The 11,138-nt window shown below is 40.3% G+C and overlaps 2 protein-coding genes across 2 annotated transcripts; one reads left to right on the top strand and one right to left on the bottom strand.

The window, feature by feature from the left end:
• Nucleotides 1-1,597: 1,597 nt before the first annotated feature.
• On the bottom strand, nt 1,598-6,299 carry LOC113666040 (adenosine receptor A2b). Its single transcript, XM_027181794.2, has 3 exons — nt 6,075-6,299; nt 5,865-5,934; nt 1,598-3,311 (listed from the first exon to the last, which is right to left on the bottom strand). Exon 3 carries the CDS (start codon nt 3,277-3,279, stop codon nt 2,314-2,316), a length of 966 nt encoding a protein of 321 aa, XP_027037595.2. The 5' UTR covers nt 3,280-3,311; nt 5,865-5,934; nt 6,075-6,299; the 3' UTR covers nt 1,598-2,313.
• A 2,572-nt stretch (nt 6,300-8,871) lies between these two features.
• Nucleotides 8,872-9,706, top strand: LOC149049407 (uncharacterized). Its single transcript, XM_089199615.1, has 2 exons — nt 8,872-8,976; nt 9,127-9,706. Exons 1-2 carry the CDS (start codon nt 8,872-8,874, stop codon nt 9,463-9,465), a joined length of 444 nt encoding a protein of 147 aa, XP_089055741.1. The 3' UTR covers nt 9,466-9,706.
• Nucleotides 9,707-11,138: the final 1,432 nt, after the last annotated feature.

The raw sequence follows: 11,138 nt of genomic DNA, 5'->3' as shown, positions 1-11,138 counted from the left end.
TAGGAGAGGTTCCAGAAAACTTTCAGTTTTCTCAGCGGCCGCAAGACTTAAATTTTCGATTGAAAGTTCAACTGTAGATGAAGATACTCGTGACACCCGCCGATAATTGACTATAGGGAAATTAAGCAATCTGAACTCGTGGCTGAACTAGACGAGAACTTACTGGTGAAATGCAACTTCCCATTCAACATCATGTCAGATAATTTAGTTTTAATAACTGAGTTGATATTGTAAATTGACTACCGTGAGGGGTTTCTGAAGCTGACGCTTTGGGCGTTAGCCCTTCGTCAGAGAGATTGAATCACGTTACACTGAGGTTCGGCTGAGCGTTCTTAGCTACGTAAACCATGATGGCTTTATAAAGGCAAGATTACACAAGCGCGCTATTTGATATGCAATGAGCCTACTGTTATTTCACAAGAAATTATAACAAGCTTATAATCTGTTGTATTTCATGAATAGACAACGTACCAGTGAGTGTAAGCTATTTAACGGACTAGTTTTTTCAATTATATTATGGTTTAATTAAAATGCTTCATGAATTCATTTTTACCAACAGTGACCAGATGATTAATTTTTTTCACTAAACCTGAAAGATATAAGGACAGATTTGAAGTATCTTCTTCCCCTTTCCTACAATCAAGTTATCTTTTTATTTAGTTTAATATAACTCTTCAATCCCTGTATAAAGCAGTCATGCAAATGAATTAGCTTAGGAAAAACCACAGTAATATTTAAAGGTAAAGAGGACAGGCAGATCTATTATATACATCACAGTGTCCGTGTAGGGATAAATACAGCAATAACAAATAAAACTTTATCTTTTGAAATAGTCACCGCAAAAATTTCGACCAAAATGAATCACACGACGGTCTCTTTCATTCCCAGCGATAGATTCAGCGCAGAGGAAATTTTGGTTTTTGGTTTGTTGGGGCTTCTTATTGTATTAGGAAACACTGTGAGCATTATAATGTTCTGGAGAAGAAGGTTCTTCATGGAAAGATCATCGATTCTATTGATAAATCTCAGTGTTGCTGACTTTATCGTTGGCTTGGTTGTCATTCTTACAGCAATCGTGGGGAACCTTTTTCTACAAGATGGCAGTAACGGCGTTAAGAATATCCCAATAACGATCATCATCCCATTTGACGTGTTTTCTGGGTTAAGCTCAATCTCCTTCCTCACCGCCATAGCGGTGGAGAAAACCCACACCTTACTTCGACCTCTTCGCCATGTCACCACGGCAACACGTAATTACGTCATTTTCATCTCCAGCTTGTAGGTCTTTACAGGCTTTCTATCTTTTTTAGTGCTCTTTTCATGGTGTGAATACCTGAATTTTATTTTAAGTACCACTGTGGTACCTGCATTGGACTGGCCGTTCTTGCGTCTCTTACACTACAATATGGGTCAAACTTAATCAAAGAGACTTTGTCCCTCAAAGCCCAGAGACAGCCCGAAACAAAAAACTGGTTAAAACACTTTTTCTCTTTGGCTTAAACACGACAATTCCAACGATAGAATATCCCTGAAAGGTGCTAACCATGGGACGAAAGGTAAGGAACATAGAGGTATTACAGAGGTAATACACACACCGTATTTCATAAGAATTTATTTACAAGTACATAAACTTGATAAGCATTGCTCCATCTATAGTAAATCAGCGAGTTATGTCATAAATGTACATTCGCTTAACAGAAACAGGATTGAGGAGGTTCACAAGAATTTTACGTGTCATTGAAACAAATCCTATAATTAAACTTTACTAGAAATTAAAACTACGCTTCGTAAAATCTAATCTAATTTAGCTGATAGTAATCGTGTAATTGTAAACTTCTAATTAAAATTCTAAAATACAATATTCTTAGAGTCATCATTGCGGGTTCATTTTTTAACTGATTGCCCCACTAGAGAACTTAACGTTCAATCGAAAGACTAAAAAAGCAAATTTAGGAACTTCATAACACCACGAACTCTACAATGGTTGGTAGACAACCGTAAAGGAACGCACGGTGGATTATTTTGGATGAATCTCTGTTTTCAAAGACTTTGAACGCGTGCAAAAACGTAGACGGTTAGGTGTGACCGGCAGTGCCTCAAAAAATCGATCCATCAACATGCTTTAAGCTCCTATAAACCCATCCTCTAACTGAGAACTAAACATTAAAACCACTGACTAAAAAACAACTCGTGAAATTTATACCAGTTCCCACATAATCCTCTAAGTTTCAATAAGATACATGTCGTTTAAGCCCAGTAAACGTGATTTTAATTCTTAATAGACTAAAACCGATATATTTCCATTATTGCTATTTACAAGAACATAGAGGGAACATTGGTATCAATGGAATGCATTGAAACCATGTTGTCGATTCCTCTTTCTCTATACCCCAGGGGAGGGTTACTCGGTGCACTTTCCTCACAGCAACAACAAAAAATGCGCCTGACTCCTTTCCTAAAATCTTTCACGCGCAGAGCATAAATAATGGGGTTTACAACTGAGTTAAAATAATGGAGGAATTTCGTAGCGTATATTGCGTGATAGAGACAGGCAAAGTCACCTGGGCTACATGAAAGGGTTGCACCCCGCTGAAAGTGAAAAATGTAATTAATCACTTTAAAGGGCAACCAAGTGACTATAAAAATCAAGCTTAAGATCAGGAGAGTAACCGCCATCCTCTTCTGAAAGTCATCGCTTTTGTTGCGCGCACCCAGTAAAATGCAGGCGATCACTGAATAAGCGACCACAATAGTTATCATTGATAAGGCAAGTAAAATCATAATAAACAGGAATACCCCCTCATTATCTGCTGCACCGACATGCTCCTCTCGGAGAAACGACAAAACGCCGAGTAGCACCGATAAAAGCCAGATGGAGGTGATTACGATGTAGTAAACGATAGGTTTCAAGTTATCATGCCCGACGGGAGACAAAGCTGCGTAAAGTCTCTCCAAAGCGATAGCGACCAGGAAGAAAATCGAGGCATACGAGGCAAATATCTCGATGGCGGTCTGGGCAGGTTGTACGTGATCGTCCACATCCCACCAATTGGTAACTGATCCACCAATGTAATGAATGAACATCGGTATCGCTACCGCACCCACCAGGAGATCAGCCACTGCCAAGCTGATTAGCAACAGATAGGTTTTCCTGTGTAAGGACTTAGTGATGGCGAAGGCAGCTATAATAAGGATATTCCCAATAATAATTGCCGCCGACTCTAGGCCGTAGACGACGCACCAGGCTCGGTTTTCTTTTTCTGAAATTAGCGTGGTCATCTTGATTTCCTCGTCAGTGAAGAGGATGTGACCTAAAATCGTATATGGTGGAAAAAGTAATGCAGCAATATTTAATTGAGTATCGGAAGTAAGCCGAGAATGTGTTGAGTTTGCTCCACTTCGCTTTGTTCCAGAACTTTATAAAGTATTGAGCACCTCCCCTCACCTGTGTCACCGTCTCAACCAATCAGATGCAAACAGAGATCAATAGCATTTTCCTGCACTTCGAACGATTTTTTTGTCTTTTTTGTTTTGTTTTGTTTTATTTTCGAGCCTTTTTTTGGCTCTTTGAAATATTTTTCTTTCCTAACCCTAAAATCGCAATTATTTGGGCTTTATTTTTCAAAATGTGCTTTAAGTTCACTTGAATTCACCCATCTACCAATTGAATCGGCTGAAAGAGTTTTTAGTTGGCTGAAATCCTTCAAATAAAAAAGCTCGAAAGTTAAGAAATTATAAAAATTCAAAACTCCCTTACACTTTTTTATTCTATTTACATAACACGACGCTAACGACATTGCTTATCCAAGCAGTATATGCAGACGTATATCATATATGAATGAAGGGGGTGAGTTTCTAAAGAAACTGTGGTGCTGCGTCGGTGGGAGAGCATAACAGGATAATTTAGTACTATCAAGTGAGTTGATAGCGTTAATTGGCCACCGTGAAGAGTTTCAAAGCAGACGTTTCGAGCGTTAGCCAACTCAGTTATCAATATGTATTATGAACTCAATTGATAATACTGAATTCCCCTGTCATACGTGAAATTCGTAATGGGCCTTGCTCATCATAGTTGGTAGAGCATCGGAGCGCAGATTCCGAAGGTCTGAGGTGCGTTTCCACAAAAGTGGTCATTAGCCGTGTATTTTTGTTCGCGAAGGCCGGAAAATTTGAAATAAATAAGTTTGGTAAGAGTGCCATCTAACAATCTACTTAGTAACCCCGCTTACTCATTCCCTTTGCTCGAGCCCTATTGGAGAATATTGGCTCCCGGTCGTTTTGTACGGACTTCGCTGCGCTCGGTCCGCACTGCTACTACTATAGGCCAATATTCCCCATTACGGCCCTTGCGCTCAGTTAATAAGAAGTTATGAATTGTTTCTATAGTAGCTGATCTGTACTTATTTATTCATTTTCTTTTTGTAGATAAGAAATTTTTTGATGAACTATGGGAATTATGTAATATTAGAACTGAACCAAAAGATTTGTTCACAGATATTCCATACCAAACAAAGCGTAGATAAACTATTCGCTTCATGTTAAAGAATTTTTAAACAGAGGTGGCCATAGAGCAAAGCTTTGATCAAAAGCAATAGACACTAACTCGTGGGCGGAGCTTAGATAATCTATGCTGGTTCATGACAGAAAATTCATTAAGACCAGAAAAATATGTATGAAGTTTAAGGTAAGAAGTAAATAACCGATTTTGAATACACTTCGGAACAGTTCGATCGCCTCTAAAAATTGACTGTGATAGCAAGATTTGACAGTTTCTGACTGATTGCAGTTTGCTGTAAAGTTGATAATTAAGTAAGAGTTTACGCATCAGTTGTCTTTAGAAGACACTCTGTCGCAGTCTAAATACTAAGAAAGCTATTTACATTCCAGACTATGATAATCTGTTTAGAAGTCGTGTCAAGATCGTTTTGTAATCTGCCTAGGAAAGTGGTAATTTTTGTCAAGTAAGCCACAAATGATATCATGACAGTTATTGTACGTATTCATAAGTTTGCGACAGTACCCGATAACGGTGCTATTGAAGTGAAAAGATCTCATGACGCCGACCTTGGGTTCATTTTGCGGTGTTAAATCAAGTGGACCCTTTCTTTTGTCTATTTGCTTACTTGTTTCAAATCTAATCGTTGCCATCATACGTCAGAAGAGTGTTTTTATCAGAAATATACTTTAGATCTTTGCAAAACTCTTGACAACTCTTAGCGGTCTACCAACGTAACTGCTAATCGAAGAACTGCTCGAAGTAACTGCTAATCGAAGAACTCATTCATATATCCGCATATCCTGATCTTTCAAATTTTAAGCTCGAATAAAATTTACACAAACATGGCTTTGTTTTGGATCGTGGGAAAAATTAAGACTTACTTTCGAACACGAGTGCAGAGCTTCATATAGAGTTCAATCACAGCGCTCAGAAAGTTGACTTCATGTCATGATTGCCGCGATGATGACTAGATTTGATATCGCGTTTAAAACGTGAGTAAAAAAACTGCGTGGAGTTTGAAAAGTTCCGAAACATTGTTCAAAGCCTCACTTGAGTTAAAGGGTTTAGGTATAAAGCTTCTGTGTTAATCCTTGAAGTAATTTGGCGGCTGTGACTCTCTGTTGCTCGCCTGCCATAGTTTATGTGCCATTTAACGATGTTCATTATCACGTTTGATTACAAATTACTCCAAAGTTAACTCTGCAACAAATCTGTACTCCTAGCTATCGGCAAAAGTATTCGACGGCAGAAAAGAAGTTTTCGTCTTCAAATCACTTTTTGAAAGGAACACTGAGATAAACATTTTTACCATATTTCAACATATTTTCAATACTATACATTGTTCTAAATAAGAGCGTAAACTTACTGGCTCTGGCTAGTGTTCACTCTTTGGAAGGAATGCGCTTAGTTTGCAGCTTTTGTTAAACTTCTGTGGGCTGAAATTAAAGACAGGAAGGTTTTACATGATAATAAACTTTTCAGAAGTAAGTTGCACAAAAAAGCAACGCCGAAAGTCAACTGTTGACGCAGTTAATTATACCAACGGACAGAGCCTGTTAATATCGAGATACTTTACCTTGGCCTCACTTTAACTACTTTGTCCCTTGTCAAACGTTCTGGAATCCAGGAAGAACCAGATTCAACAAAAAGCTTGTTTCCTTGTGAAATGAACTAAGAATACAAGTATCTTTTGCTCACTTGATAATTTAACTTGCAGATTTTCACACCGATACTGATTCACTTTTCACGTCTCACTGAGCAAGCGACAAAGTGTGACAATGCCGTATACTGAACTTGTATTAAAATTATGCATATTTTAATCTTTCTCGTATTTGGTCCAATAATGACCAATTTGTGTCGCAGAAACTCATCTTGGGATTATTTGCTTAACAGCATAGACCTAGAACACGATTGAACTCGTAAATTTAACCTTCCGTCGAATTTCAAATACATTTTCCAATAGCAGGTGGTAAATAATCGGCAATTTCTCCCGACTACTTTGCAACAAAATGTATGGCGAAAGGAAAGGAGAATAAGTAATCAGATCTTGAGGGTTGATAGGTGAAGACGGAATAAATATGGAAAGTGTTTTCTGTCAATGAAAAGGTTACGAACGAGAATTTTTTTTTGTTTTGCTTCATGAGATTGGATTATGTAACAAATAAAGATCATTTCGAGCACTTTGTGATTTACAAGTTTTATGTAACTACTAACTACATCAGAATTAAACTTAATCATAAACTTTCTGATCACTCCGTCGATCATTTTTCACTGATGTCCAATGATATGCCATGGTCGAAATAAAAATGCTCTTGGAATCAGAATTTAATAAATCTCTAATTCGTGTGCTTTCGCGCACGGGCGAGTTGGGAACGACTGATTGCCACAATGTCCACATCTTAATGAGTTGGTGAGTGACTCATTTGCATATCGGAGTCCGCATTAAAATCCGTTTGTACGAGTTAAAAGTTACTACTACAAAGCGCGATCAGATTTCAGCTTCAGGGATAACCATGGCTTGATGGATACTCCACTTAATCCTATCAGTGTCCTTTTGTTTTCATTTTTAAAATACTCATACTTTTGTTGGTCATATGACACCCTTATTCACAAGGCTCGGTATGTTCCAAATCAGCAAAAATGTGAATGTTTACGCAGTGCAGTTGTATCAATAAAGTTTGTTTGCAATTTGTTACCAAACGAACAACGCTTCATTTTTTTTTGTCAGAAACGGAGAACGCTTCCCTTTGTTGTCAGAAACGAACAACGCTTTTAAAATCGTTACTTAAAAGTATCTCAATTTCGAGCATACGATCGATTTCTGTGTAGTCAAAGTCTTCGTGGTATTGTTAGAAACCAAGAGAGAGTTTCTCAAGCTTACGAAACGTCCCTGAGTAAGAAACGATTACATACCAAACGAACTACGCTGCATTTTGTTGTTGGAAACGAACAACGTTTCCCTTTGTTGTTAGGAAAAAACGACGCTTTAAGAATCTTCATGGTGTTGTAGGAAACAAAGAGTGCTTTAGTGATAAAAATTTCTCAACGTTATTGCCTATTAACAGTCTGAAATTCTGATCCTTTTCGTATTTGTTTCTTCGGGCGACTTGATTTTTTTTTTTCGGGCGACATAACTTAAATTTCGGGCAACATGACTCAGGTTTCGGGCGACATGACTTCGGGCGAGAATGGATCATGGATACCGACACCTACCGAGCTAAGATGTCTACGCTTATGAAGAACGGACCGTAAACAGCTCCTTAACAAAGATCCGACAGACCGTCTGACCCGCAAGTTGTCGGAAAAGCTGCTTACCTGGAAGCTAGGGGTAACTTTCTAAAGAAACTGTGGTGCTGCGTCAGTGGGAGAGTATAGCAGGTAGTTTAGTGTTAACAACTGGGTTGAAAACGTAAATTAGCCACCGTAAAGAGTAAAACAGCTGACGTTTCGAGCGTTAGCCCTTGGTCAGAGCGATTGGAGGAATTGTGGGTTGTGTGTGGGTTTATATGCAGAAAGTGGAGCTACGCCATTGGTGGGAATATGGTTTACTCTTTACGGTGGCTAATTTACGTTTTCAACCCAGTTGTTAACACTAAATTACCTGCTACCTGGAAGCTAAGCGGGTGTCTATCAGAGGCCGTTTACAACAAGATCAGACCTCGACACAAACAGCCGCCTAGAATCTATGATTTACCGATCCATTAAGCCGGTGTACCGCTAAGACCTATTGTGTCGTGCCCAAAGCCACTGAGCATGTAACTTTCGGTTTTTCTTCCCCTTATCTGAAGGACAGTGACTTTTCAGGTCAAAGCGCTGTTGGCAGAAGTTTATTCTAAAGTCAAGGATCACAATGGCGTGGAAAAAACAGGTCACGAAATTGAAGAAATCGAAAAGGAGTTTGCTGAAGCCCAAGATTGTTATCAAGAGTATTTGGATGCCAACAAAGATGAAATAGCAAGTTAAGCGTCTGGATTTTCTGTGAAAATGTGAACTTTGCACACGCAGGAATCGAAGCAAAAGCGCACCAACAAGTGGCCGACCTCCACGAGAAATTTCGTATGAAAGAGGCATCTGTCAGCCGCGCCCGAAAGAAATTTGACAAAGAAAATCTCTGCCGTCAAAGGCAATTGGAAACTCAAATTCAAGAGGCCAAGTCGGAGTTGTCAAAAGCAAAGGAAGACGCAAAAAATAAACTTTAGAAGCTGGAAGAAGCCATGGATGAGGAACTTGAGTTTCAGAGTGTAGCGGCAGAAACATTAAGAGGAGTATCAGGAAGGCGCAGAGAAGGAACGCAGACGTTATTTGGAAAGACATGAAGTGTGATGTTGGCAAAAAACAAACGCCTACTCTGGCAATGTGACGAGTTTAAGAAGATGGATGAACCGAGTCGTTGGGGTGTTGCAAAACGACTGAAATTCTGCTATCGATGCCTCAAAGGGACCACAGAGGTGACCGTTGTACTCGAAGCAGGATGTGTGGTACTGATGGCTGTCAGAACACACACAATGGACTACTGCATGGACAACTGCTAACAAGGAACGAGGCAACTTTATACATACCACACCAAGAGCCAGAGAGAGGACCAGTTGCCGATATTAGTCAGAGTCAGACTATGGGACCAATCCTAGCACGGAGGGGAGCAACAGTTCCTGGCTGAACGATTGTTAACGACAACCATTGCGGCTCCAATCTCACCAGAGCGGCCACACTATGTGGCTTTGCGAACTGTGCCAGTGGTATTGAAGAATGGGGGTCGAAGGTATCGAAGAATGGTGGTGAATGCTTTGTTGGATGATGCTAACAGAAAGACGTACATCAATGGTAATGTGGCTGCCGTGTTAGGATTCGAAGAAACTGTCCAGCAGATCACTGCTAATGTTCTAAATGGTGGGGAGGATTCTTTTCAAACCACGCCTGTTGAGTTTGACCCTGAAAGCGTGGATGGCAAGACTAATGCAAGAATCTGAGCTTTTACAGCAATCGGAATAACGGAGATATGCAATCAGTCAACTGAAAAAGGCAAGCAATGAGGTGGAGACTTCCGGTCATTGGTATGCTGATTGGGATAGACCCTGTAAAGTTGCATTATTCAGTCAAAGATATTCGTGGTAAACCTAGTGAACCTGAGGCTCGACTAACTCCCTTGGGCTAAACATGCATTGGTGCAACTGAAGTGATGGCTGGCAGGCTGCCACAAACTTATTTTAACGCGGCCTATTTTGTGCTAGAGAAGGACTTAAGCTCGGTGCTTCGAAGTTCTAGGAGTTGATACTTCAGGTTCAGGAACTAAAGGAGAGAAATTTGCACAGGTCGAGGAAATGGCCATCCAAAGATTCAACAGCTCAGTGCGGTTTAAAGGCGGAAAATATGAGGTATCCATGCCATGGAAATCAGACGTCACAGCATTGCCAATTAACTATGACATGGCGTTGAACCGATCGTTGAGTATAGAGAAGAGACTTCTGAAGGATTCGTTGCTGAGTGGGGTATATTCAAACATTATCGCTGATTACTTGAGAGAGGGATACATTTCCAAGGAATTGCCTCCTGAGACGAGAAGTCCTGGTACCTCAAGCATTTCGCACTCGTGAGACCTGACAAGACGACTACGAAGACGACTAAATGGTGTTGGATGAATCCGCGAAATTCAAAAGGGTATCGTTGAATGATGTTAAGTACCGAGGGCCCAAGCTTAAATGTGATATCTTTGATGTGCTACTGCGGTTTCGAAAATTTGGAGTTCACCTATATGAATCACGGACAGTATGGACTCGGCACCTGGTGAAGATGAGTGCATAGAGCTTTGTGAGCCATGTGGGAGTCTGCTGCTATGCATACAAGAAAGTGGCTTTCAAACCTCCAAAAAGTACTCCAGAAGATACTTGAAGTGGATAGAGCTGTAAAAGTAGATTTCTACATGAGAAATTTGCCGTCAGAAAAGACTCTTGACATTTTGTGGCTGGCTAGAGACGATTTGAGAGTGAAGAGTGAGAGTGAACTGTTCGGAGGAGGAGTACCCCTTAACCAAGCGAAACTTCTTGCGGAAGATAGCCACGCTGTTTGATCCCATGGGGTCTATAGCCCCGTATGTGATTAGAGCAAAGATTCCTCTGCAAGACATGTGTACCACTGGATTGGATTAGGATGTCCTGCTTGACCAGCGTATAAATCAGTGAGCCCCTTGGACGACTTACCACTTACTCCGAATCATTTTTTGTTTGGTCAGGTTTGGACAGTAAGCCAATTTAGTCCAAGAAAACGGTGGAGGCGTGTTCTGAAACTTGTATGACATTTTTGGAACCTATGGCTTTGATAGCGGCTACCAACCCTCAACCGACGATCAGAATGGCAGAACGAGCAGAAAGACATTCAGGTGAATTAAGTCGTGTTAATGTTGGCACCCGACACATCTTATGAGCAGTGGCCTCTTGGCAGAGTTTTGGAGGTTTACCCAGAAGCAGAGGGGCATGTGGGTGCAGTGAAACTGCAGACCGGTCGTAATGTCTTGGTGAGATCAGTCACAAGGATATGCCCATATTCAGATCATTAGAAACGATTTTTACTGTTTACCTGTTTTTTAGTTCGATGAATCACCGACCCATCGGGGAGTCGGAGGATGGTCTAAAGGACAGTGAATTCC

The sequence above is a fragment of the Pocillopora damicornis genome, chromosome 3, assembly GCF_964200805.1.
Source record: "Pocillopora damicornis chromosome 3, jaPocDami1.2, whole genome shotgun sequence".
In the NCBI taxonomy this organism is placed as follows: domain Eukaryota; kingdom Metazoa; phylum Cnidaria; class Anthozoa; order Scleractinia; family Pocilloporidae; genus Pocillopora; species Pocillopora damicornis.
This window is presented reverse-complemented; position numbering and strand designations above follow the sequence as displayed.